Here is a 27,679-nt window from a genome sequence, read left to right as displayed (position 1 = left end):
GGTGCTGACAGAGATGGAAAACCAGCTCCTACCTCCTTGGAACACATGGAACACAGCCTAACAGACCTTTAAGATGCACTGGGAAAGGAATAGATTTATCAGAAACATTTAGTCTAAGACTTGAGTCTTTTCCAAGGCAATTCCCTATTTTTTAAGTTTCCTGTAACTCTGGATAGAATTTTCTCCTTTTGACAGCGTGTGTGATGCTGGGTTGGGTCACTCTGTGGTTCAGGTGACCCTATCTGGAGCAGGAGCTGAACAATCATCCTTGCCCACCATCACCAAACTGGAGCAAACAAGAGCCAGGACAAGTGACCCCTCACAGAGGCTGTGACCCCTCACAGAGGCTGTGACCCCTCACAGAGGCTGTGACCCCTCAACTACAGCAAACAACAGCCAGGACAGTGACCCTTCATGGGCGTTATGCCTGAAGCTAAAAACAAACCCAACCAACCAAGCAGAGGCTTGTGTGCCTGTCCAGACTCCTCCAAAGTCTCCAACCATAAATAATGTTTTAATTTTTTAACAGATAAAGGATGAACCTAATTATTTAAAAAGTAGAGTAATAATTAAATTATTTTGTTGCAGTGAACAAAGCAAGTAACTCCCTAATGGTCAGCACATCTCTAATTAGCAGCTCCTACAGGGCAGGGACAGGACAGCCCCCCATATCCATGTGTGCTCACCTCAGGCTTGATCCCATCTGATTCTGGCCAGCTGGATGCTATGAGTGACATTCCAGGCACACTGTGGAATGATTCTGTGCTTCCCTGTGGAGAAAACACTTCCCAGGCAGACAGGGAGCACACACACGTGTACTTGCTGCTGCACCCACCTGTGAAGTTACCTGTACCCTGAAGGGCTGCCCTGGCAATTAAAGGGAACYGCTGGGCACACTTGAGCTTTCACTGTGTTTTATTTAACAACATGTAATTTTTCAACTATATTTAAGTGAAGAAGCTCCAATGTGTTCCAAATTTGCCCAGCACAGAAGGAACACGGGAAAACCAAAAAAATCCTTTCAATGACAAATAAGAACTTATACCAACTTTGTCAAGGCAATTAAATAAACCAGATAAAAGTYCGTTTCTCCTCTCCAGCAAGAGGTAGGGAGGCCCTGGCAGGAGGAAGCACTGGCAGATCTCCTTGCAGCACCTGCTTTAGATCCATCTCAAGAGAGATGAGGAGACTGCTGTAATCCACATGGTGGAGGATCCAGTCAGGCAAAGGCAAAGCCTCCCAAAGCCAGTCGGGGCCAGGGCAGAAGGGAAAGGGTTCCAGATGAGGTTTTCACAGTCTCTGCATTATCCAAAGCTTTGGAAGGGGATTGGGAGTAGACAAATGCTATCACAGTATCAAAGAGTCAATGAAAAATGAGTCTGCTAGTGAGGAGAGTGCTGTTGGCACAGGACAGACCGTTCCCGCCGGTCACCGATCCAGCCGGCCCCGCGTGTCCGTGAACGGCTGCGGAGGTAGAGCGCTCACACGGTGACCTTCTCCATGACATTGTCCGGGACATGCACCTCATCCCCTTGAACTGTCACCGTGGCTGACTGGCCACAGATGTGCTGGTGGTCCTTCCAGTCCTGCAAGGGGAGAGCAGAAGGAAAGGCTGTRAGCAGAACAGGCCCTTGCAGAAGGGCCCTCACTGTGTGAGAAGCACGTTCTCTCCACAAACTGAACTGATGATGAAGGAGAAAGGTGCCACATACTTGTTCAATATTAGAAGTGGAATCAGACTAAGCAGAGTGCTGCCATCTCCACACAAACCACAGTCTAGGATATCAGTGTCAGTCTGGTGGAAAACCTACTAAAACTGAGTCAGAACCTTGACTTAAAGCCTCTCCTGAAAGGCAGCTCATGACACACAGCGCTCCTGAGGGACAGTGCTGTGCTGGGATCTTAGCTCAGCTAGGACAGGAACAGATTCCTCCCGAACTGACTGAATCCAGGACAGCTGACTGAGCCTGAACCTGGCCAGCCAGCAGAACTGTAACTGGCAGAACTGAACCATCCTTCTCACAATGCAGAGGCCAAGGGTTGCTGCAAGGAACGGCTCTGCAACATGACACAGCAGCTTCCTGCACTGTATTTCATACCTCCCACCTCCCAAGTTCCCATTTGTAGAGTCTGTCCCACTCTTTCACCTGCAGCATCACAAATAATGGAAAGAAGAACTACGTCCTCAGTGCCACGGCAGGAGCAGCAGGGGGGGAGAGAAGCAGCTCACCAGGAAGCTGTAAAAGTGCTCTCAGCTAGTGTGTGCAAATTCTCTACCATTTTAACCCTGTGCCCATTTGCACATCTGCCCCATMACTACAGCCTTGCTGGTGACCCCACTGGCAGGGTGGGTTTGGAGGGTGGTTCTGCTCTGGCTGCCTGACTCTGCTGCCTGTTYCTCCCTCTGTRACACCCATCAGGTGACAGCCTGAGYRGCCTGGCTGTCCCCAGGTCACACAGCCCTCCCCAGAGAACTGAATCCCAAGGCACAAACAGGCYGATACCTTCCGCTGGCAGAACGTGGAGCAGTAGTTGACTTTGTGGCATCCTGTGCACTCGTTGGTGGCCTCCCGACCACAGTTGACGCAGGATTGCTGTGGGAAGGGATGGAGAGGGACATGTCACACAGAGACAATCCAGGGGAGTCACCGAGGTGCAACAGAGCTGCTGTGACCTGCTCGAATGCCAGAGCAGTGGGAAAGCCCCTGTTTCCCAAARTACCCTCAGCACACCAACCCACAACAAACAGGCCCAGTGGCTTCTGGATACACCCTCAGAGACCCGCTCTCCTTGCTGTTTGAGCAGGGATCATTTTGGAAAACGGAATGCACTTCTGCTTTCCTTTCCGTTGGGCAGGAAGCCCACCAAAACTGTGGGTGGATACTGAGTGGTCATGGAAATCCATCCCCATCACCCCAGGGAAACCTCCCTCCAAATAGGTCAGGTATCCATCAGCCAGATAACTGCAGGAGTCAGGCGTATCCCAAGGGCAGGTGAATCCCAACCACACGTAGCACGCTGTGCACAGGCTGTTGACACACAAGCTCTGCGTTTATCCCAAATGTAAAGGTTTAAAGGCAAATTYCATTGGTAGTGTTGTTGGGTTTATAATCCTGTGTATGTCTGAGAGAGGGTCTGAAGGACAACAGAGTAGGAATATGGATGGGACCTTTCAGGTCTCTTCCTCTGGTTTTAGAGATGAAAAAAGGATCTGCTCCCATAGGATATGCTCCTTGGTCCTCTATCAGTCACAACGACCTAAGGAGTRTACCAAGAGGGAAACAGGAGTCATATTAAGAAGGCTTTAACAGGAGCAAGGATTTAAATCCAGAAGGAAGATGAGATAGGATACACAGGTGAAAAATCACACCTGCTTTTTAAGGGATGTTTTTGTGTCTATCGCTTTCATCTTATCYTGGTGACATCGATTAACATAACCCATATATTTAGGTGGAAATATCATTGAACTGCCACCAAAATAAGCACTTCACAGAGTATTCCACTTCCAGCTCATTAAACTCCTGACAAATCATTAGCACGTCAGCAGCAGTGACAGGAAGTGTTACTGGGCTGTGAAGTATCCTGGGCTCTTTAGTTCCCCCGCCTCCTTCTCTCCTTTGAGCACAACCACCCCAAAAATCAGTGCTCTGATTAACACCCCCTCTCACACTTTTCCATGTACCTGTAGTGAACAGCTGGTGAGACTGAACTGTGTTTGTGCTCCTGATGTGCAGCTGGGGTTTGGAACACCAAAAATGGCTTAAAGCTGTGATTTGGGACTTGCAAAGCTGGCCCTGAGGGGACATTTGATTGGGGCTGTTTGTAACTTGCACAGTTAYTGGAAAATGTGGAATAAGCAGAGGGCATGGTTGCAGAGAGAACTGAGTAACACAGTTTTTGAGTCCAGAACTAACTCCCATTCCAAAAGCCACAAGAAATTGTGAAGTCATGAAAACCAGCTCACAGGACAGAAAGGAAGCGAGTTCCCTTCCTGTCACAGCTCTGTGACAGCCACTCACCAGAGCTGCAGCACCACCACTCAGAGGTGAGGGAGATTGATCAACCTGGCCAGGTGACGCTGAAGGGGCATGGAAAACTGGAATGCTTGGGAAAGGGGAGACACTGCTTGGTGCACTGGCCCTGCTAGAAAAGGCTCAGCTCTCTTGCCAGAAGGCAGATACAGAGCACAGGATTCTGTGGCAATGACAAAACCTCCATGTCTTTAAAAGGACAAAGACCATTCTTCAACACAGGAGACATCCCCAGTTTACCTTGATGATGATTTCTGTCTTCCCATCCACATCCTCTGTTTGTTGGAATAACTGGCTCTGGTACTGCTGCAAGGAAAGCACAGCAGAAGTGTCACTTCCCAGGGTACTGGGATGGAGAGTCCCCATGCTGAGCTGTGTCTGCCCACTGCAGTTGCAAGAAGACAGAGGAGCCTTTCACTCCTCCCTTCAAGGAGAGAGACACTGTCACCTCATGTAGAGACAGGGCAAGGAGCCTGTGAGCAAACGGCCTGAGGTGACAAACTGCCAGTTCAGTACAGCAGCTCCCCCAAGCCCAGCTCCCCACTCCATCCAGCCACATACTTGTCCTTAAAATAGGGGACCTAACTGTACCCACCAACACTGGAACTGGGAGTTAGCACAGGAAACACGAAGAAAATGCCAAGGTAACGGGGCCAAGTGGCACATTTCAGGGCCAAATTTGGGGTCAAGTCCAGTGATCCTAATCCACTAAGAGGCAAAGGAGTCTGGAAGGAAGGTACAGCCCAATAGAATGGATTAGGGGGAAAAAAGCCCAGACAAAATTAACATATCTAAGACTTTAGAAAAAGCACYGACCCTAATCATTACTCCTCTTTGTAATGGAAGAGTAAGAGGGCTGTGGAACAAGCTGTGACACCATCACTCCTCTGGAGGGTCACAGCCTGCTTTGGCTGCCTGGCAGAGTCACTTCACACCAGTTCAAGCCTAACCAGGTGCAGCTCTATCTGTTGCAGCAGCAATATGCTAAGCAACAGGGGACAGCAGTCCCAAACCAATGAAATCCAAACCCAATCCCAAATTAATTATGTGCTAACCCTGCCTTAAATGTATTGGGAACAGTTAAAAAGTCGGAAAAAAAGCGGAAAAAACCCTCCTCCAGGCTAAGCAGGTTCATTCAGGAGTTTGACTCAACACATAAGGAGATTAAAGGCTTAATTTACAAGTATATGACCTGAGAGCACAGTATTTATTCTCCTGTGAAACCGCAACCTTCAAAACCTTTATATTACCATGACAGAAATTAAGTKAAAGAACTCCAGGCAGATGGAGGTGCAGGCAGAAAAACCTCTTGCTGTGGCCTGCCAGGGGTGTTATTTGGTTCTGCCCTATTTGATAAGGCAATTCCAGCCACACACAAACCATGGAGAAGGAAGAGGTATGGTAAGAGAGAAGAACAAGTCAGACACATSGAGACCTCTCACAAAAACATTCCACAAACTCCAGAACCTCCAATTCCCAACCATATCACTGCTAGTTTGGAGTACACAAGCCCCTGTTTGCTGACCAGAGACATATTTCTTAACTGTCCAACCCTTTTTAGTTAGTTTCATACTCTCCAGCCCTGAATTAGTTTAATCTTTTTAAAAAAGAATTTAGATGTCCCAGCTGTTTGCGGATTTAATTTTCCACCTTGCTTTCAAAYAAGCAGGGCTCTAGAAGCATCCCATTTTTACAGAAGGCTATTCCAATTAAAACACTTTTTCACATCAGTTTTCAACACTGATTCTCGTCAATTTAAATGGAAAATCCATTTAATGCATTTCCTGAATATCTTTATTATTCCCCAGCAATTCTGGCACAGAATTTGGTGAGTATGTGTAATCTCTCTATCCTAAAGTTTATCTGACATAAACAATGGATTAATGCACACTCAAACAATTACATTGCCCAAGCACACCAACCCATGTCAGTCCTACCTTTAATCTGTTCATTCTGGGCCTGATCTGCAAATGCAAGAGACACCCAAGCCTTTGTTATCCCACTCACCCTAAATTCCTAAATGTCCTTCCCTCACCAAAAAATGCAGTAAAGCCAACACGGAGATATTAACCAAAGAATCAGACACTCAGTCACAACCTAATTACTAATGATACTCAAGAACTGTTTCTTAACAGCCACATGAAATTCCAGCTGAGCAGTTGTATTTAACTAATCCCACACTAAATGCTGCAGTTYAGGAAAATCTTACAAATATCTCAGTATTTTCCTTTTCTGCAGTATCATGACACATTTTGGAAGTTCATATAAAAATGGAGCTGGAGGGCTCACAGTTTGCTTTTGTCTCGGGATATCATTCCCCATTACTTGTAAGCAACACAAATTTAACCTTACTCAGAGGATCCAAACACTTTGCAAACTTGCACACAAATCCTCTGGGAAGGAAGCATTATTTTCATCTGAGGCACAGTGAGGCCAAGGGGTATCAAAATGACTTGTGCCAAAGATGGGAGACTTAATTGAAAGAGATCCTCAGAAATTTGCCCAACAAACCATGACCCCTGAATAAATTTACAGAAACTAAGAAGTACAAAGAGCAACTGAGTGCATGTCAGAACTGCCAAAATACTCAATCAGGTGCTAAAAAAAACCCTGCTGGTGAAGCCTTTAACTCCAGCACTTGAAACAGTTCCTTCAAAGGATAAGGATGTCCCCAGCCCCTGACACAGGGCTGTGAGGGTAAGAGTAGGGTAAGAGTAAGAGCAGCGTGCAAATCTTGTGTTCAGAGCACCAACACTGCCCAGCACAGAGCACAGCTCCTGCTATTTAAAGCTAAGGCAACCCAACTGCTGCTCTATGGGAGCAGGACAGCTCATTTGTGATATTTAATGACTCTAWAGCTCAGTACAGAATAAATTTAATAGTGAGTGATGTGTAACATACAACAAAGCACCTAAGTTGGGAACCAGCCTGTTCCTATCAGATCTCTCCAATCCTGCTCTGTATTAAGTCACTCCTCCAGGAAGAGCTGAGTCTGCAGCTTTGTTATCCTCTCATCTGTGGTCCAGCTCTGCTCTGCAGCTTCAACACAACAACACCATCAGCAAATCCCATGTTTGCTCACACTTGGAAATTCTGTCAGTGAAACAAACACAAAGTGGTGATAAAGTACCAATTTCCTTTGTAKTAAACTGGTCCAGAAAAAATCCCCTACCTGAAGGGCAGGAAGATACCTCTGTCTGCCTCTCATACACCTTAACTGCCCAAAAAGCCATGGGACCACACATGTACTTGGAGTGGGAAAGAGACTAGTTACAAACCACTAAGAAACTGGGAAAGGCCCTTTGACCACCACAAAAGCAGAGAGCCAATTCTTTGACATTTAGTGTAACAGATTCCATGTAACCAGAAACAGAGTTTTGTCCAAATATGGAATTCGCAAGCAGGAATTCAGAGACAGCTACTTGCAATACTGCCTGGATGGTTCCAGAGGCCAGCACAGATCAGAATTGTCTGGATGATAAAAAACACCACCGTGACCATGTGGTTTTACCAAAATGCACAAGTGCAGAGGGTCCCATTACACACTGAGAGTGGTGAGATGCCAGTGGTGTAACTGGGGATGCAGCAGTTCCTGGGAAAGGGGTTCMTCTGGAAACAATCATGTGCTTATCCTTCCCATGTCAAATCAGCTTTAATCCATACACAGAAGGGATTTAACTCCTATTCCCAGGGCAAGAAGTAACTCGAAAAACATAAAAGAGAGCTGGCTTTGGATCAAAGGGTGTGGAKAAGGGATTGAACAACCATTCCAGAAAGCACTGTGAGGATAAACAGAACRGAAGATGCACATAGACTGGAAAAAGAGCAGAGTGAAGTTAAACAAAAGCAGTTGTTTATCTCTAAATTGTGCCAAGGCTTCCAGWGTTTCAGTATCCCACAGTCTGTGCAGCTTTCCAGCAGCAGCCAGCCCAAACCAGGGCAGCAGCACCAGCCCCTGTTGTGCAGTAGGAAGGCAGGGAAGGATTAGACTCCYAACATTTCACACACCTGCAAATCAAGGATGCAACATACGGGAGTTTAGCAGAGCCAACGTGGCAAAGAATATCAAAGAGGCTGCAAGGACTGTCCTAGAGATCCTCAGCTCCCAGCCAAGTCTTCCCACACCTCTCTTCACGGCCTGTCGCTGCACACTCATGCCTATGGAGTCAGTGGAAAGCTGACATTAGCACAATGCTGATGGYACCAATGTGATGTTTGGGAAGGGAGTTCAGCAGCGACAGACGGTGACTCCAGTCCCAATGCTGCCCCCTCCAAACGCTGCCCCCAGTCCACAGCAGCAGCTGTGGATCTGTGGGAGAGGGGAAGCACATTCAGCATGGAGCCATACTTGGATGCATGCTGACATGATGGGCAGAAGAATCCAAGATCCCTGCCACGCATCAGATACGGAGAAGAAAAGCAGGGAGAAGAGAGCAGTCTTTGTGGATAATCCCTGTCCACAAGAGAGAGAAGATGGGAGCCAACCAGTGCTCTTGTGAGACCAAGCAGCCTGGCAGTCCTACCATAGGACTCGTGTGAGATCATCACTGCTTGCACAGTTCTCAGCAAGACACCTCTAAACTTTACTGCTTATCTCYCCCATAAACTCTGGGATAACTCTGTTCTATATATCCTGTGAAAGCCTCCAGTAGCCTGGCTCACCTGACTGCAGCCACTGCATTGCTGAACACTCGTCAGTTTTCTCAGACCAGGACTCAGTGTCCACATCCCATACATTTATGGACAGCTGATGGGAGAGCTCAGGATCATGACACCAAACAGTTTGTACAACCGGCCTGCTGCCCACAGCTCCTGGAATCCCAGAGCACTCTATTCCTTTCCCCATGATGTAAGTCACTTGGGAAGATTTTCCTTGCTAACACTGCTCTCAAGGCTTCGAGAAATAATTTGCAATATCACTGCTCCAGGCAGGAACTGCTCTGCTCATGGCCCAGATCCAAAGGTGCCCGTGGGCTGAGCCCCCTTGGCCCTGGTGGCACAGTTACCTCTTTCCTCTCCACATCAGCCTGGATCTTGGCCTGCGTGACTGCAGCCTCGCGGAAGGASGAGCTGGCCTGCTTGGCCTGCTCAATCAGAGTCTTCAGCTGCTGTGCCGTGCTGAGCAGGGAGTTGACCATCTCCTCCAGGTAGAGCCAGCTCCGCTGCTCCGTCACCTCCAGCCCGTTCACCACTGACGGCGACATGGCTTTGGTGGGCGTCGTGGGGGGCACTGCCAGGGCGGGCAGAGAGGTCAGCACTGCATATAAAGAAAAAAAGAGAAGATATAGACAATTAGGACATTTCATTTCCATAAAGTGGGCCAGGTTTTGGGGKTTTTGGTGTTTTTCTGTGCTGTTTGGTCTCTTTTTTAAAATACGGTCCGCAAAATTTTCAGTCCAGTTTTTGCTAAGCAGATCATTCCTTCTGCATCTCCAAGTGCAGGTCTGTGCAGAGCAAGCCTTTGGGCACTCTCAAAACCACAGGACAAGAATGCCTGCTCCTAACCTGCGTGCTCTGGGAAGGGTTTAACACCTCCCAGCATTGCTGTGGAGAAGCACCAAGAAGCAGTGAAAGGGGCATTCCCAGGGACTCCCCTCCACTGCTGCCAACAATGTTCCCYTCAGCCATGGCTAGGTAAGGTTAGACTGAATCAGTGACCCCACACTTTACAGAAACAYCCTGGTGTTCCTCTCAGGTTGCAAACCACAAAACTCAGGCACTGATCCAATCAACTCCCTGTGCTTCCTGAATTCTAACCTTTACATAACCCTGGCCAGACACTGGAATTAACCTCAGACAGTCACCAATACCTCCAAGTGAGTGTATTCCAAACACACATTTCCCAAACCCGTGGGTTAGGAAGACCTTGAAAAACCCAGCAGTCACTGTATCACTGAACCAGCTACTTTTCACATTGGATTTGCAGCTACACTGGGAGATCATGGTATGAGGAAATTAAATTCAGAGTCAGTAACTGCACGATACAGTGTAAGCTCAGCTTAGGTAACATTCCAGGAATAAATGTTATCCTGCTTTACTTTTCCAAAATGTAACTCCAGCAATAAATATTTGCCATCTGCCATAAAATTCAGTCCAAGACATTCATATCTACCAACAGCTGACCTCTACATTCCTCACTAAAAGGATGGTATCACCAGCTTTAGGGCTGTACAGACTTCTTACCTCAAAATGCCCCYAATTAAAACAGTAATTTTAATCAATTTGCACACAAGTGGCATGGAACTATTTACACTTAGATATGAGTACAAGATAAACCTGTCCCTTTTATCAGTGTGTGTTTGCACAAGAGCCTTTCCCACTCCCCATTTCCAGCACAATATTTATCCCTCCATGACATTTGATAACATAGCAAATTATYAAACAGGAATTACTTCCGATTCCTCATTTTGGCACGGGTACATGAGGCAAGAGAAAGTACTCACTGGTGAAAAAACAATCAATGTTTAACTAGTAACATCAAGATCTGACTGATTCTTAWACACAAGAAGATCTGACTGGAGAGCAAGAACATCCTGTGCTGCTTCAAATAAATAAATAAATGTCATACAGAGAGGATGAAAAACTGACACAAAACTTGCCCAAAAGTACCTACAACTATGGAGTCATAAGGCCATGTGAAGACATCTAGAAAAGTTTCTATGACATSATTTTAAAGGCATTTATTCTCCTCAGATCAAACACTAAATAAATATTCGGCYTCAGTGCTCAAAGAAGACAAAAGCCTGAAAGCAAGAACTTTAGGAAAGGCAGGGACTGCAAGATGACTCAGAAAGCAGAATCACAGCAGCCTCCWCTGGCAGAACCAATAAATCAAAGTTCTCAGTAAGGAGTGAAAAACTTCCCACAGAGGAGAAATCTGTTGTCCAAACCTTAATAACTGTAAAACGTGCAGGCAAAACAGAGCAAAGCCTAATCTTTAGCTTTGCTGAAGAAGAGGGAAGGAAATTCAAGCACAGCAACAGTGAACATACCAATTTTGGGATGAGACGTTGGCAGTGCAGCCTCAGGGAAYGGTGAGATCTGGCAGTTGTCCTGGTAACTGGGATAGTGAGGCTCTGGATGAGACACCCGGCAAGGCTGCTGGACGTTGGTGTCCTGAACTGCAGGAGAACAAGGGGCTTAGCAATCGCTAACACATCTGCCAGGTGTTTCTTACGCTGCTTTCACCCCCATTTTTTTACATTTTATACAAGCTCCTACACTCTGTGGTAATTCCCAAAGGCTGGAAATGCAAAACAGCAGCATGATCTCACACAGCCAGCAAGCAAAGAAGCCTGGTCCTGGCTCCACTGTGCTCTGCTTTCACCTTTGGAGTGATGATGATCATTAATGAACTAGAGCCCTTCCTTGGTTCCCTCCCAAACACTGAAATATCCACAATCATTGCAGGGCTCCCAACTCCAGTTCTCAGAGCAGGATCATGCCCTCAGCAGAGCTCACAATCCAAAGCATGTCTCAAATTGAAGAAACTCAGTTTCACTCAATTTCAACCCTAATTTAGTTTGGGGGGTTTTGGTGGGTTTTTTTGGTATTTTAGGTTAAATGAGGAGTTAAAAAAATTTAGAGATGAACATAAACCCCAGGAATTCAGCAGATGTGAACATTAACAGCTGCCACACCTGGGCAAAGTTTCGCCTTTGAGGCAACTGTTAAGATTTTGAGCTGCTGAAATTATTTCACAGGAAGGATGGCGGGTTATGCAGTGTCCCCCTTAAAAATAAATCCATTGTGTTGCATTCAAAATGTTCCTCCCTACAGCAGTGGGCTTACAACCCTCTTTTCCTCCTCCCCACAGCTGTCTAGGAAACACCTCAGCTCTTACCAGTGGCTCCAGTGAAAACATCCCCCTGGGCCGGGCTCTCCGAGATGATGGCCGTGGCCTCCACGGTGGACGCGCGGTCGAAGGTCAGCGCCCCGGAGGTTGTGATCTGTCCAGAGGGAGTCACGGTGACTGGAAACATTAAAGCACTTTGATAATTAACACTCAGCACAGAGGAGTGTGTTCAGCTGTTGATATCCCTGTGCTGCACCATCCAAAGTCAGGGGACTCACAGATCACCAGCCTGGGATAATCCAGTTTGGATCACACCTATGATCAATGCGGTTGGAAATGACAATAAAAGCCCCCTTGGGCTTCTCAAGGCTCTGCTGTCCTTCCAAAGTTCGGGGGGCACAAGGCCCAAATGTTAATTGACAACATAACACCTCCCAAATCACCACCTTTGCAATTATTTTATGAGCCATAACTTAAAATCTCCCATAAAGGTTCAGTGAGATCATAAACCCCATCGTTTTCTGGCTGCTTTATGACAATTTTAGCAAGAGTGATTCTTGCTACTTAACATAACAACCTGTGGATTAATTCAGCTAATTCCATGACAGCTGGACAATTTTAGCTGTTTATCTACACACAATGATAGATTGTGCTTGGCCAATGCAAGGAACAAGGCACAAAATCCTTCTGGATAATTATACCAGAGTGGCTCAAGAATGTTTAAAACTCTTTTTGAAGAGCATTAATGAACTAGAGCCCTTCCTTGGTTAATTAATTAATTGGTGATGGGCTGTTTCCATGGCACACTGATCAGCCAGAAGGATCTTTTCCCAAACAATAATTCCATTTTAAAATATTCCTGACTGGTGAAGTATGTGGCCACGAGAACAAGTTCTCTCTCCCAGTGTCAGCATCAGAGAACTAGCAGCCTCACAACACTTCACATAACAAACCAGTACAGACTAAATCTACCTGGGGACTAAATAAACCAAAGCCACAAAACAACTCCACAGATTCCTTGTGTGTTTCTCCTCCTACTGCTGCTATTATCTAATCTTACTTTTTTTGCTCTTGTTTTAGATTTCTGTTGCTTCCTGCTCGAGTCACTTTGTACTGTTACCGTCCAGATGATGCCAGTGTGCCAAGAGCAGGAGGACACACGGATGTGACTGGGAATGGGTGAGCTGGATCAGCTTGCAAATTAATTTCTGTTCTCACACAGATGGTTTGCCAATCAAACCAGTAAGTAACAAAGCGTGTGCTGAATGCTGGAGAGRGATGTACAGATCAAAGCGACACCTTCTGCCTCCTTCATTAACGACTTTCAGGCTGGAGGTTTCATTCCAGCTGCTTCCAGCCTTTTTTCCTATGTATTGAAAGGAACAGCACAAATCTTACTCCTCTTACCTCTAAGGGACACAAAGAAGCTAAGGGGATGGAAGGGGGATTTCTGGCAGAGCAGTAAAGGTCCAGCTTTCCCCAAAACCCAGTTCCAACAGGAAATTTCCCAATTGTTATTTGCAACAAATCTACCTGAAATCCACTACGAACGCCAGGACCCCACAATTCCCCCCGCACTGAGAACAGGTACAGGGGGAATATAATCACAGACTATAACCACAGAATCCTGGAATGCTTTGGGTTGTAAGGTACCGTAAGATCATCTCCTACCATCACCCTGCCATGGGCAGGCACAATCTCCATTACCACAGGTTGCTCCAAGCCCTGTCTAACCTGGCCTTGAACACTTCCAGGGATAACACATAGTCCAAACCTCCCTCGGCAAAAAATATGAAACCTCCTATTCACTGTGAAAGGATGTGATGATGCTAAAACCCAAGATTCCTGGAGGTCTAGAGCTGCACATTTTCCTATTCAACTTGTGCCCCGATGTGGCAACACTGCTACTTTGTATAAAATAGGAATTCACTGATAAAATGAAACTATACAATAAAAAGAATGTGGCAAAAAAAGGACATTTTTCTCAGCTGGACAGTTCCAAGGTGCAACTAACAGACATAAAACACCTAGTGTGGCAATTCTCCAAAGAAAGGAAGAGATTTTTACCAGGAGGAAAGAACCTACACGTAGTTGCGGCTGTGGCAGGGAGCAGAGTGATGTTTTTGGAGCAATTCTTCTTCACTGGAGTTGCAGGCATTTCATTTTCTTTTTTCCGCCTTTTATATGGCACAAAGAGTCGTATAGGGCCACTCTGGGCAGAACAACACCAGAAAGAAAAGGAAAAGAAAAAAGGAAGAGTCATTAGCTGAGGCACCTCTTTGGAAACTTTGGGTTTATTCTCATCTTTCCAAGAACAGCAGCGGGGATCCCCATGGATGATGTGCAGTTTGCAAGAATTGACCAAAAAATTTACAAGTTTTCCAAACAAAAAGAACTTTGAAAAAAAGTGAAATTCAGCTCCTTCCAGCTGAAGAGGCACAAATTCAACCTCTTCCCACTATTTTTTAGGGAGTAGGACTGGGCGGATAATCAGCTGCTGGCCAAGGTGGTGGAAGAAAAGAGAACAAGAGGGAGGAGAAGAGAGGAAGAAGTTCTAGAATGGAAAACCATCACATCAATCAGTTCATAGCAGAAAAGGAAGGCAAAGCACCAGGTCAAGCTAAAGTCTTCTGCTTTCAGGACTTAAATACCATTTTTCAAACAAATAAGCAAAAAGCCAAACCCCAAGTAGTTTTAAAATGAAAATATTGATCCATCATAAGATTATGGTATCAATCCCTTACAATATTTTTCCAGCTGAAAACATTGTGAATGTTGAGTCAAAAATCATGAAAAACATCATCCCTAAAAGGCATTCTGCATAGATAATTTAGAAAAGGAGATAGAAAAGGAGAAAAAAAAAAAAAAAAGAAAAAAGCAGTAAGTATGATCCAGTTTTACTGAGACTGCTCTGCAGTTACACCAGCAGCTCCTTATCTCCTTTCTCCACGGCGCAGGGCCAAACCCTTGGGGACTAGTGACCATTCCCAGGACACTCATGACCTGCTTGCCCAAGGACTGTGGCAGCTTGCTAATTTTTCAACAAAAATAACTACTTCCTAAAGTAATGGATGCAAAGCCTCCCACTCACCAGTGTCATGTCGTCGCAGCAAGCGGCACAAGTACACGAGGCAGCGTGAGGATTTAAAATCCCATCCTGAAATCGGAAGTGACCAGTTCAGCATGAGAGTCACCAAAATCACCCAGAGCACATCTGGATCCTGCTAAAAATGTGCATGGCTCCCAGAGAGGTAGCCACTCCCTCCTGGATGCTGTACAGTAACAGAGAGGCCAGTTCCCCACACCAAAGCATCTTCCACCAGAAAGCTGGAGGAAAGCAAAGGAAAACCAAACCATTTCCACACCCAATGGCCAGGATATGTGAATTTGAGACATTACTTCTGCCCAAGCAAAGACCAACTGTCAGCCTAGTGGCAATGCCAAGTTCTCCAAGAGACTCAAAGGACCCAAATAATAAATGATGCAAGTGAAGAATATGTGAGTCAGGCAAAGTCATTGAAGGAGATCAGGATACTGAATTGTGGTGCCATGGTGAGAGCTCAATTCCTGCGGCACAGCTCAAGGCTAGGCTGCACCTTGCAGAAACTCTTTCCAGTAGAAGATTCCCGGTGTGAGACACATCTAAAACAGTTCCCCTCATGTCACTGACTCTCAGCCAAACCAAGCATTGCTCCTGGTGCCATCAGCACCTGGCTCCAGCTGCCCCTTCCCGCAGAAAGGAGGGAGCAAACTTAACCTTACGTGGATAAGGCACTGCAGGGGCCGCCCGGCGTAGCGGATGCTCCTCTTCCAGTCCTTGCTGCTGGCTCGCCCCGCCATAGCTTCAAACTCTGTGGGGCTGTACCAGTTGTCCCCTTGCTTGATGCACCTGCCACGGCCTCCTGAAGTAAAGCACCAAAATACACTGTTAGCCAGGGTGGTGAATTTGCCAATTCCCTAAAGTAGTAAATATGGAAATTGCCAGATGAAATAGCAGTCAGTTCATAGTAACCACCAAATGTGTGCATTGACTGTTTCCCATTGCTCTGGGATAGCCATGTCCATTTATTATCATGGCTGTGACAATGACTCTGGGCCTCAAAAGGCTACAAAAATTACTCCTCCACAAGAAAGAAAATTCTTTCTGGAATAAACACCACGAATTTAAGGTTTTCCTCAATTTTCACTTAAATTTTTGATCCTTTTTGTGTTGAAGAAAACTCTGCCCATGAAGCAAGCACTGTGCTGCGCAGCCAGGCTGGCTGGCAATTTCTGCTGCTGCTTCCCCAGCTTCCCCACAGGGATAAGAGACAAGAGAAGGAGCTCAGGAGCCCTATAAAGAGACAAGCTTTCTATTTGCATTCCAGCAGGAATTCTTCAGAGCTTTGTAGAAACACAAGCCTACTCCTGAGACAAAAAAGCCATTAGAGGAGTCAGCCTTTTACTGAGGAGACTCACCGCATGGTAGCCTGGATCTTCTCAGATTTAAAAATAAGTTTAAAAGCCTCCGAAGAACAAGTAAAATAAAAAAGAACAATAATTTCAGAAGGCATTGGGCTGGCTTGGAAACTGTCTTGGTTTTTTTTTCTCTCACAATCAGCCCCTAAGAATAGCCTAATCAAAGGAAGAGTGCAGAAGGAGCTGTGCCACCCCTCAGCCTGGTGGCAGTTACCTGAGCCGAGCCTGTTCTTGTACAGAATGCCACTGATATTCCGGCACCGCACCGGGAGCTCATTCTCGTACACAGATGGGTCCCAGTTGTACTTGGTTCCAGTTTTCCCCTGGACGGTTGTCAAAGGGGTAGGAGGAGACTGTGGTCCTTGGAGAAAAGAGAAAAGAAAGGTGACAGCAACTAAAAAAGGCAGAGTGGCTGTTCTGTCCCACACTTGGCTGGGGGATGTGCCTGGATCAGCTGGAGCCTCCCCATAATAAGGCAGAAAAAAAAATTCAGTCTGAACGAACTAAAAAGGGCTGATAATTAAGCCAAATAGACCTGAGGAAACAGGCTCTAACAGGGAATAAACACCGAGATTGTGAACTGATCCTTACATCACCTCCAGGAGCTGGCTGGAGATTCCCCTTGCCAGAGCCGATCCTGTGGGGAGTTTTGGAGCAATGACGGTTTGTCTGCCATCTTGTGGGCAGCAAGGAAACTGCCAGGCAGCCCTGAATGAAACCTCAGGGATACAGACTCTGAATCAGACAGTGGCCTGAATGGAGATGAAAATGTGTTCCAGGACTCTTGGAAAGAACATACGTGCAGAATTGGGAGACTCGAATTTTGATTATCTGTGTTAAAATGATCTATGTGCCATTGGGACTGGGATGGTGGAGAAAACCCAGCAGGAGGGCAAGGTTTTTCAAGCAGCTTCTCTGCTAGGATTAGGGCAAAGAATGAGGAAAGCAAACATTTCTGACAGGAAAAAACTAAAAAAAAACCCTAAAAAAACCTCAAAAAAAAATTTGCACTCCCAAATACACAAAATACTGTGTGAGGACTTGGTATCTTAGAGTCTTAAATAAGTAAGTCCTTAATAATTTAAGTCCTTAAATACCTAAACAACTTTATGGTTCTGAGAGGGGACAAACCATCCTTTTAATATGATGCACATATTTTTAAATTCCAGAAAGGCAATGAGAATGCAGAAGAAGCCATCCCTCTGGGAGAGTGACCCACCACAAACAGACTGTCTTATACCTGGTGTGAGAGGTGCCGAAGGCCCCTTGATCCCRGTGGTTTCGACGATGCTGCCATCCGTGTGCACCACTATCAGAGTGGCTTTTTCAGGGTTCAAACTGTCCCCAATTTGGAGGGCTGTTCTGCCAGACTACAGAAGAAATAAAGAGTTAAAATTTACTTAAATACTTCCAACCCAAATTCCAGTAACCTGTACAGCAAAACTCCAACCAGTATAGCAGTTATTAGGCTACTTTTAAGCTTTCAGACAAGCAAATTGCAAGATTTCATGTTTCAGGCCACCAGTTCTGATACAGAATGAATACATGGGGGTGAAAAGATAAAAAAAATAGGAATAAAAACCCTTTATGTCCCCAAAGGGGCACATGACATGACCCTAAGGGGTTTGTGGCTTAAATMCTGGATATTACAATGAAAACAAGTCTTTGACCTTACTACAGCTCTTCACTTACACCAAGAAAGGGAAACTTTGTCAAGACACTCAAATGAAAGGACAGACTTACCAACACGTGTCCTGAAATTGAAGCTGCATTGGCCACAGATGTGGTGAAAACATTGTCTGCAGAGGCCCCCACGTTGGCTACTGTTACTGTGGTGACTTCTGGAATGTAAAACGGGATTAATTTAATGTTCTGCTGCATGCAGATAACCTGATGAACAGCTAAAAATCTTCCTTCTTCCTTCCTATTAAAAATTAATTTTATTTCTCATGGCACCTCTAAGTTCTTATGAACACAATTATTCTGTTTTTTAGTGGTCTCTGGGTTGAACAGACTTTAACCTCCTTGAAACCATGGCAGTTGCCACCAGTATGTGATGAACTAGGGGAAAAATGATTATTGCACCTGTACTAGGGACATTCTGAGCCATGATGCTTTTATTTAAACGGGGGTGTCTGGCAAACGYCAGGATAAATTGAACTGACTGTGCCTCTGCCATGTAGTAATTCCCATGGTGCCATGACCCGTGCTGCACTTGGTCCAGCTAAGAACTGCCCAATTTTAAAGCCCAGCGTCTCTGTGGCGTTCAGCGTTTGGTCTGGCTCAAATCTGTGGATTTTCACGTGGGGTGAGAATGAAAAAACAAGTGGAGCTCGGGTGGAGACCCAGGAGGTGGAGAGGCTCTGGACTCTGCTGCAGCACCCTGCGTGTTTGGGGGCACTTGGTCACGGGGACACGGTGGTTGGGCTGCACCGGGGYGGCTTCTGCTCTTTACTGTGTGTGAGGGGGCGGAGTGAGGGATTCGTGAGGGGGTGGGAGCGCGCCCTCAGGGAGCTCGCTGTCCCAGACCGTGTCCCGGGGGCTGTGTGGGAGCCGGCCCCCGGCCTGAGGGAGCCCTGGGCGGGCTGAGGGAGCGCTGCCCGCCCTGACCTGCGAAGGCGGCGGCGGCCTCGTCGGCGCTGGGCATTGGCGGCGCTCCCATCTCGATGTGCTCGGCGTCTGCCGCCATCACCGTTACCGCCTCCTCCTCCTCGGGCTCCGCCTCCCCCTCCGCTGCCTGCGGCGGCTCCTGCTGCTCCCCAGGTCCCGCGGGCAAGCCGAGCTGTCCGGCGGCCGGGTCGCCGTCACTGTGCTCCATGCGCGGGGCCGGGGGTGGCCGAGCCCGCCCCGCCGCCCCCCCGGACGCGCCTGAGGGGGGTCCCGCGGGCCGGGGGGGCCGGCGAGCCGAGCGGCGCCGAGCCTGCCCGAGCGCTGACGAGCGTGTTCGGGGCCTTCCGACCGACTTCCGATGACGCCCGAAGCGGCCCGAGCCGCTCGGTCCCCGTGCGAAGGCGGCCGACGCGCGCGCTCCCTGCCGGCTGGCCAATCGGGCGCGGCCGAGTCCGCGCGGCGCGGCCCGAAGCGGTACCTGACGGATCGGGTGAGACCCGAGCCCGCCCGAACGCGGCCGAGTCTCCGAGTGATGCGGCCCGGCGAGGCGAAGAGTCCCGAGCGCGCTCGAGCCGTTTCCGATCTCAGCCGAAGGCGGTAGCGAGGAGCTCCGATGTATGCCGAGTCCTTTCCGATTGCACCCGAGCTCCTCTCGCCGGCCCGAACGGAGACGCCCGAACGGGCAGCGCCCGAATTCGCCCGAAAGCGACCGAACCGGGCCGAGCGCTCCGATCGCGCCCGAAGGCGGGTGGGCGGGGCGAGCGGCCGCGCGCGGGCTGCCGGGACGGCGGAGGACTGGCGGGCGGGGCGGGGCGCTGAGATGGCGGTGCCGAGTCGAGGTGAGCGGTGTCGCGATAGCGACACGACAGGGTCACGACAGCCCTTTCCGGGGCGCCGGGGGGGTGTCTCCCACCGTGCTAGAAGTGACCTCTCGCGGGGGAACACGACTAGAGCGAGGCGGGGCCGAGGTCAAGCATTAGCATATCTCGACAGACGCGGCACCCTGAGGAAAATCCCCTCATAAACTGGGGCTTGGCTCATGTGAGGGCTGGGGAGCACCYTGACCCCGGGCAAAGCGCTCTCCTGAGGCAGAGAGACCCTGGAAGGTCCAGATCTTTGCTTCAAATTAGGARCCGCTGGAGTTCAGAGGGCGAAAAATTCATCCTTGGTGTGGTCAAAATCACCGATTTCCAATTCCTTCAAAGAGATCAAAGTTATCTTACAAAAATACAGATTTCTACTCTGGGGTAGATAATGGCGGCTTAGGAAATTTTTGCCGAATTCATAAATAAAAATCCGAATCCGTTGCCTCCTTCTAATACAGTTTTATGCTAAAAATTAAACCATTTTGTTAAAAGATGGACCATATTCCACCTCAAATCCCCATTCTCAGTGTCACTCACTCTAAAATCAGCACCAGCCTGGATAAATAGGCAGGATTTTGCTGGTAAARCACTGAAATGATATATTCAGGTGGTTTAATAATCCCTCTTGACTCCAATGTCTGTGGGGTGTGCTGTGGGGTTTCAGGGTTTGTCCCTGTGAAATGTCCCGCTCGCTCGGAGGGAGGCAGCACATCCTCAGCACATYCTCAGGAACTGTGGCCTTCAACAGCTGCAGGAGGCTCACTGCCCTCTCCTGGGGAAGGATTACAGAAAGAAGAGTTTAAATACAAACTTGGGGAGCTGCTCTGAGGGATTCCACACAGAGTTGCCTGTAGGAATGGTCTGACTCTTTCTGTCATACAGTTGAGCATCGGTGGTGTAGCTGGAGTTTTGGATACTGGGTGAACATAGAATCATGGAATSCTGGAATGGTTTGGGTTGGAAGAGACCTTSAAGCCCATCCAGTCCTACCCYCTGCCATGGGCAGGGACACCTTCCACCRGCCCAGGTTGCTCCAAACCCTGCCCAGCCTGGCCTTGGACACCTCCAAGGATGGGACAGYCACAGCTTCTCTGGGCAGCCTATGCCAGGRCCTCACAGAGAAKAATTTCTTCCCAATATCAAAGCCATTCCCCCCTGTCCTGTCACTCCTGAGTGACAGGATGAGAACTGGGAGCCTCCAGTCCCTGTACAGAGAGCTGAGATGAGAGGATCAGGTCCAGGAGACATTTCAGATCATRGACACATGAATCACCTAAAATCAYATGCCTGYTTCTGCTGCATTCCCAAATTGGACACCTTAATTAGCTTCCTGGAGTTAGYTGGGATTAATTTGGGCCCAAGTGCATAAAACTCTGAGGTAGAGCAGACACTGACCTCAGGAATCCAGGGATGAGGATAGCGGTGTGATGATGACGAGCTCTCCTTAAGGAGATGGATGAAATGGCCTTTCACAGGTTTTACACTCCCTGGAACAGAAATCCCAACTGTGCAATCCCTCATGTGTGTGAGAGAGGCTGAGAATACTAATGAGGCACTCGAGGTGCTTTAGTARGTCGGTGCCATCATGTTGCATGGGAATTTTATTTTTGCAGAAAATAGTAAGGAAAACGGTGAAATGTGTTGGCTGGATCATTGAAAATACTCGGTTTGTGGGTWATGAGAACGCTGAGGTTTGGCACAGAATGTCTTTGTGAAGGGAACTGGTTTGGAGGGATGGTATTTAGAGGAACCCGGGAGCCCTGTGTTCTCCACAAACTTTCTCACAATTTACAAGCAAATGGTCCCTTCTGGTTCCTGTGTTCACCTCCTTCCCGCATAGTTAGAGGGGATGGAGTGTCATCTGCTGGGAAAGGACAGGACAAACAAGTTCTGGATAATGCCTGTGCACTCCTTCAGGCTTTCAAAGAGCCTGAAGTTCTTCACTGAAAGTAGCTTTTCCCAGCAGGGATTTCCCCCAAATTGTTTTAGGCTTTATCTAGTTGAAAAGGTTATTTTTGGAACCCGAACTCTACAATCTGGAAAACAATAAATGTTTCTGAAATGGGAGATGAAAAAAGAGATTCCTCMCAGCACTTGATACCATTGTCAGAATGTTTCTGGTAAATATTTAGACTTATTTTCTGCTCTTTATTTTCTCCTTCTCCGTGGAAAGGAAGAACTTCAGAGATTGTATCCTTTCTGTACCACTTCTCCCTTCATGTGGGAATCTTCGAGAAGACTGCCTCAAGTGGATTCCTGTCCTCTGCCCAGTAACTGCACAATGCTGGGTCTGTGCTCCTCGGTTTGCCATCAGCATCCTCCATAGGAACCAGGACTGGGACCACATTTCTTCCAAGAGGAGATGTTTTATGCAAGTTTAGCTGAGAATTGGTCTTGATGGACTCCTGCAGAAGCCTCTTTAGCCCCTCTGCAGTCATGACTTAACTCATTTTCTTAGGAAACAAGGCTAAAAATTGGATTTATGGGCTGGKGGACACACCCCCTGCAGCACAGCTCACAGACAGCTGACACAGCTGCCAAGGGGTAGTAAAAGCAGCTCTCAGTAGTAACTTCCTCCTCTCTTATGGTAATTCACCCCACCTTTACTCCTGCYGAGATCCAAGTAACCTAGGAGGAGACACCCTTGGCCCTGGAGATTTCCATGCTTAGAACCTATCTAGTAATTTTTTGCTCCACCTTCCTTCAACTGGAAAAACCCCAAAACCTGGTTCTGCGTTAATAAAATGAGCTGCTCTGGGAACTGGAATCCATCCACGTCGCGTAGGTGAGTTCAGAAACAGGATGGCGCTTCCTGTAAAAGATGCCTGGGATGAAATCCCTGCTTGGAGCTAGTCATAGGATTTGAAAAGGGCTGGRGGAGTGAGGGGAGTGAATTAAGGCTGTTTCTTAGGAATTTGCATCTCAAAGCTGAGCTCAGACAGGTATGGAACACAGCTTTTCCATGCTGTGGGCAGGAACAAGGCCTTGGCTGCTGCACAGAGCCACCTCTTCTCCAAGCTCACACAAATTTGATGGATTGGAGTCTGCCAACTCTGTCAGCTCCCTTMTGGCTGACTGAGAGGTGTAGAAGTAGTTTGGCAGTGTACACATGCCTGCCCCCCACTTCCTCAGGCTAACAGATGCCCCACTACAGACCAAATAAAATTCCTTAAAAAAGGAACTAAAKCCAAGCCTGAAACAGCAAGCTTTTATCCCAGCTCCTGGTTTTTGCAGCCTCAGGTTCCTTCCTGAACCCTCCCCACAGTCCAGGCATAGCTGAACCATTCACTRTAAAGGGGGAGTGCAGTATATTTTGGGGTTACTGAGAAATTACAATTTCACTGTGAAAATCCTTAACAACAGTTCTCAGCTGTCATCGCTTCCCTTACAGATCCTGCTTTATGTAAATGGGATTTATTACATCTTCTACTTCTTGGCAAGTCTTGCAATGATTATTTACAAAAGTAAGTTGCAGGTATTGTCCCCAGAGCAGRCTGTGCTGATGCACAGCTGGGCTCTGTCCTACCCCTTCTGTGTTTTCCTGCTTTATTTACTCTGGCTTATTMTCCAGGTCAAGTTTTCAGTTATCCAGATGATTTTTTGGCTCCTGATCTTTCTGTGCTTTTCCTGATGGCCATTCTGGAAGTGCCTCGATTATACTTGGGTAGGTATATCAGTGCACCTGGAATGTCATCTGTAAACATGAATCATTTGGAAATGGAATCTGTCAGTTGAGCAGATACTTGGAGACCCCTACRCCTTTCTTTTCACTCCTGAGGGCACCTGTGAGCACCAACACCTTCCTTTCACTAAAACAGAAGGGTGGGAAGGGCCTCCTGACCCCYGTCCAGAGCTTGTTAAAACTTCTTAAAGACCAATTATTTAAAAACCCAAATCGCTATTAAAATCTGCTCAACATTCCCAAGATATTTATGCAGGGTGAGGCCTCTTGAATCCATCTGACTGGCTTTAAGGGTAGATTTATCCTGCTGTCTTAAAGCTTTCTGTRTATTTCCTTGGAGCCTGATCCATGAATAAAGAAGTGGGTTTCAACTTTAGTGTATTAAACACCAAAATCTACCGAGCTGAGCTTGGAAGTAAGCTGCAAGGAAGAGAGAAGGACTTGTTGTGAGCTTCTCCACAACAACAGTCATTTGAAATAGGAAATAGGAAATAGATTAGCAGGGAATAAGACTTGAAAATGAGGAAATAGGAAAAGATTAGCAGGGAATAAGACTTGAAAATGAGGAAATAGGAATAGATTAGCAGGGAATAAGACTTGAAAATAAGGACTGGACTCCAGGTGTGCTGCACTGTGGTCAGTGAGCTGAGTGCAGGGCTGGGGGCTCAGGGAGAGTTTGATGGTCGAAGCTGAGCGCTCAGAATGGTGCAGCTTCAGAACTGATTYGCTGATCAGAAAAGGTGCCTTGACTGGGACTGTCAACTGATGATTCTTTATTTAGATGAACTTTGGTTGATCTTCCTGCTTTGAAATGGATTGTCCATTGGTGTTGGGTTTGTTTGCTGGCAGACCCATGACTCAAGTCTGGTATTTCAATGTATTTTGAGCTTTWTCAGGACTCAGTAAGAGCAAGGTCAGAACCAGAGCCTTTTTTGAGTAGGAATACTCTTGAGTTACAGCTGGAGCTCTTGTCAGAACAAACCAGGCGCTTGGTTTGTGTTTCCTTGCAGGTTTCAAGGGTAACCTGATGGAAGCTGAGGCCCCGCTGGGGCTGAGCCTGGGGCTCACGGTGGGCAGCGTGGTGCTGTGTGTGTACCTGCTGCTGTGGCAGACCTACGTGCTGTGGGCAGACATGCTCCTCAACGCGCTGCTGCTGGCGGCCTACGCGCTCGAGTCGGGCCTCAAGGTCATGGCCATTGCTGCCTTTGTCAGCTGAGCCCAGCCCCTTCCCACAGGCCTGCAGCACATTCCTTCTCTGAAACTGGGGGGCTTAATTTCCACTACTGAATTCTTTTGTATTTAAAAACCCTGTAAAACTTCTGTTTGAATGAGAAATTTGGGGGACAGAAATATCCTGCCCAGCAGCTGTGTGATTCTGTCCCACTGTTGGTTAATTTATGGACAAAAGCAAGGGATGAATCAGCAAAAAACCCTCAACACCCTGGCATTCACCAGGGATCAATGCTAAATATCCATTCCCAACACAGGACAGGAGCCAGTGCTGCTGGCAGCAACGTGCAGCCCAAGTGACACAGAAGTGAATCAGGCCAGGGCTCACTTGCCACATACACAGCTGTGTTCGAGGGCACAGCTGCAATGCTGCTCTCATTTGTGTTTCCAGACCTCAGTGGCAATTTCCCTGACTTTACTAGGGCAGAACCTGATGTATCCCACTGGGAGAGAGTGGAAMTGGGTTTTGTGCATACCTGGAGAGCCAAGCCACGTGGCCACATGGTTTGGCAGCCAGTTCTTACTGACGCACTACGTGAGGGGGTGTTTGGTTAAAGAGGATGGCTTTAAAATGAACAAAACCATTCACCATTCACTCTCCSTTCTGTCCCGTTTAAAAGTCCAACAGAGTGTTGGCAGGTTTCTTTCTAGTTGGTGTCAAATGTGCTTATTTCTATTTCTGCAAAAACTACTACATTCAATCCTGTCTTTTAACTTCTAACTGATGCAAAGTGCAGAGTTTTTTACTATATCAAATATATATGTTAATGGAAAGCTTGGGGAATTTCTGAGGTTTTGAAGAAGCCTATTTTATATTCAGAATTTACTATTTTTTTATTTATTTATTCATTCAAATAAATAATGGTTCAGATCTAAGGAGTGTTTGAAATGCAGAGCWTCTTGTTCAGATCTTGGGCTCTAGCTCAGTCACCCAAAGGAAGACTTGGGCAAGCCTGGATATGTGTCAAAGCCTCTTCTGATCCTGCTGCTGTGTGCAGCCCCTTCTCCTCCTGAGAAGGTCTGAGCTAATTTGCACTCATCAGGGCTGAAAATCATAGGTCCGGACCTGTGGAACCTCAGCCATGCTGCCCTTTGCTTTCTGGTGGGGATAGAAAGAGACAAAAGACACAGAAGTTCTGTGGAAGGGCCCAGGTTCATCCCTCAGTCATTCAGTGGTTGAACTTGACCATCTTAGAGGGCTTTTTCAGCCTTAAGGATTCCAGTACCTAAAAGGGGCTTAAGAAAGGCTGGAGAGGGCCTTTTCACAAGGGCATTAGTGACAGGATGAGGGGGAGTGGTGTCAAAACAAAGGAGGATGGGTTTGGATGARATATTAGCAAGAGGGTGCTGAGGCCCTGGCACAGGCTGCCCAGAGAAGCTGTGGCTGCCCCATKCCTGGGAGTGTCCAAGGCCAGGYTGGATGAGGCTTGCAGCACCCTGGGATAGTGGAAGGTGTCCCTGCTGGAAGGAGATGGGCTTTAAAGTYRTTTCCARCCCCAACCAYTGCAGGATTCYATGATTCTACTCCCAGGCCAGTAACAGCAGGYTCTGTGCATATTATACCAGCTGACAGTCACCATCAGAGTACCCCTGGCACAAATCCCCTTGGACAGGTCCTGCTGAGCCGGGGCATTGCCGGCCCTTGGCTGCTCCAAGAAACAACATCACAGCAGAACTGGGCTAAGGAGCACCTAGGAAACTGAACAACCAAGTGTTTCTGTGTTTAATCTGCCTGAATGGAGCCCTCACCTATTTGTCCTCCCCGATTTGTTTGCCATGATGGAATGTGCCATCACACGCTTGTTCTGAGGAGTGACCGACATACCAAGCTGTCCCTGCCCCGTTAACAATCGATGCGCATGAGCAAAACCCTTCCTGGATGGGCACAAAAAATGCACAGACTTTTCCTGGTGTTCATACCTGCCTCACACAAAGGTCTGCCCRTGGAACATCTGACAGGCTTTAAAGGAAATATTGCTAAGTGGAATTTTTACTGGAATGCAGGAGATACAGCAAACAGGGTCACACAGGTTAATGCTGAGTCACAGCCCYCATGCTTTACCTTCTTGGGGTGATCACCACAAACAAATAAAAAAGATTAATTATAAAACATGGTGAACCCTTTGCTTCCTCCCCATCACGCAGATGAAAAACAAGGATCAGYGGAGAGTGTCAATACTTGCTGATAGTGAGCCACAGGGTAAATATGCACATGGGATAACAAACACAAATTTTTGGGCTTGTTTCAGAGCAGGGCCTGATTGGCTGCAACTGGCTGGCTGTCAAGGGCACAAGGATTCCCCTCACAAGAACAGCACAGTTCTGGTTTCAGTTTTCCAATTTCAGGTGGAATTGTTCATGAACTCTTTCTGGAATACTGCTTCTGCTGCCAGCCTTCATGATGAAGGATGAAGTCTGGAAGCTGCAGACAACTCCTTCATCTTAAGTGTTTCCAGGCTTTCAGTGGGAATTGTCGTTATATTGGTGGCCCTGATTTTCATGGTGGAATCTCTCCATGCTGAACTGGTACAAAGTACCGAAGTAAATCAGCTTCAGAGAGTTTTCCTAACCAGGAGCTCATTTCCAAACTGTTCTCACTGCTTGGAGAAGCAAGGCACACATAGTAAAGCCATTGATGACATTTGCCAGACATAAAATCGCTGGAGCTTTTAATTATGAGGCCCAGCCCTTCTGAAACAGGATGAGCAAGTTGAATGCAAACAGCATTAAAAATTGAGAGGAACACATATTTTGAGGAGCTGGGTTTGGGTGGYGTTTACTCGACAAGTCTTTGTTCTCAAGCCATCACAGGGGTGTCTGCCGCCAACATGATTTAAAAGGCTGATCCTGAGAGGCAAGTCAGCCTCCCAGGATTTCCAGATCGGAGATACTGGGAGATAGAGTGTTAGTGATCCATGACTTCATGGTGTCCCTCTGGAGTGGTCCAGTGCTCCAGTAAAGGAGGGAGGCTGAGGACACGCACTCAGTTKCTTCCACACTTGGGAGC

At 47.4% G+C, this 27,679-nt stretch overlaps 2 protein-coding genes across 7 annotated transcripts; one reads left to right on the top strand and one right to left on the bottom strand.

Moving 5' to 3' along the window:
• Positions 1-346: 346 nt before the first annotated feature.
• DEAF1 (DEAF1 transcription factor) lies at positions 347-19,469 on the bottom strand. Of its 5 annotated transcripts, none has more exons than XM_057379882.1 (13): positions 18,895-19,439; positions 18,028-18,125; positions 17,525-17,654; positions 16,499-16,645; positions 15,589-15,728; positions 14,918-14,983; positions 13,894-14,038; positions 11,875-12,003; positions 11,024-11,152; positions 9,038-9,288; positions 4,272-4,334; positions 2,505-2,594; positions 347-1,586 (listed from the first exon to the last, which is right to left on the bottom strand). In XM_057379882.1, the coding sequence occupies exons 1-13, from the start codon at positions 19,100-19,102 to the stop codon at positions 1,482-1,484; spliced, it is 1,701 nt and encodes a 566-aa protein (XP_057235865.1). In that variant the 5' UTR covers positions 19,103-19,439; the 3' UTR covers positions 347-1,481. The 5 variants fall into 5 exon arrangements, 4 of the variants coding, with proteins under 4 accessions (XP_057235865.1, XP_057235863.1, XP_057235866.1 ...); XM_057379880.1 differs by having other exon boundaries at positions 350-1,586; positions 4,272-4,337; XM_057379883.1 differs by having other exon boundaries at positions 351-1,586; positions 4,272-4,337; positions 13,912-14,038.
• Positions 19,470-19,507: 38 nt separating this feature from the next.
• TMEM80 (transmembrane protein 80) lies at positions 19,508-27,063 on the top strand. 2 transcript variants are annotated; one of them, XM_057379886.1, is made up of 5 exons: positions 19,508-19,733; positions 21,934-21,950; positions 23,131-23,224; positions 23,332-23,424; positions 26,922-27,063. In XM_057379886.1, the coding sequence occupies exons 1-5, from the start codon at positions 19,508-19,510 to the stop codon at positions 27,032-27,034; spliced, it is 543 nt and encodes a 180-aa protein (XP_057235869.1). In that variant the 3' UTR covers positions 27,035-27,063. The 2 variants fall into 2 exon arrangements, with proteins under 2 accessions (XP_057235869.1, XP_057235868.1); XM_057379885.1 differs by lacking the exon at positions 26,922-27,063 and adding an exon at positions 24,453-25,521.
• The last annotated feature ends 616 nt before the right edge of the window (positions 27,064-27,679 follow it).

This window comes from Malurus melanocephalus, unplaced genomic scaffold (genome assembly GCF_030028575.1).
Source record: "Malurus melanocephalus ecotype Western Australia unplaced genomic scaffold, MMel_1.1 scaffold_426, whole genome shotgun sequence".
Taxonomy (NCBI): Eukaryota; Metazoa; Chordata; class Aves; order Passeriformes; family Maluridae; genus Malurus; species Malurus melanocephalus.
The sequence above is the reverse complement of the archived record's forward strand: the minus strand, read 5'-3'. Positions and strand labels throughout refer to the sequence as shown.

Coding starts and splice junctions, on each gene's coding strand:
- TMEM80 (XM_057379885.1), top strand. CDS start 19,508: ATGTATGCCGAGTCCTTTCCGATTGCACCCGAGCTCCTCTCGCCGGCC. Junction 23,425..24,452: donor AGTGCCTCGATTATACTTGG/GTAGGTATATCA, acceptor GTTTCCTTGCAG/GTTTCAAGGGTAACCTGATG.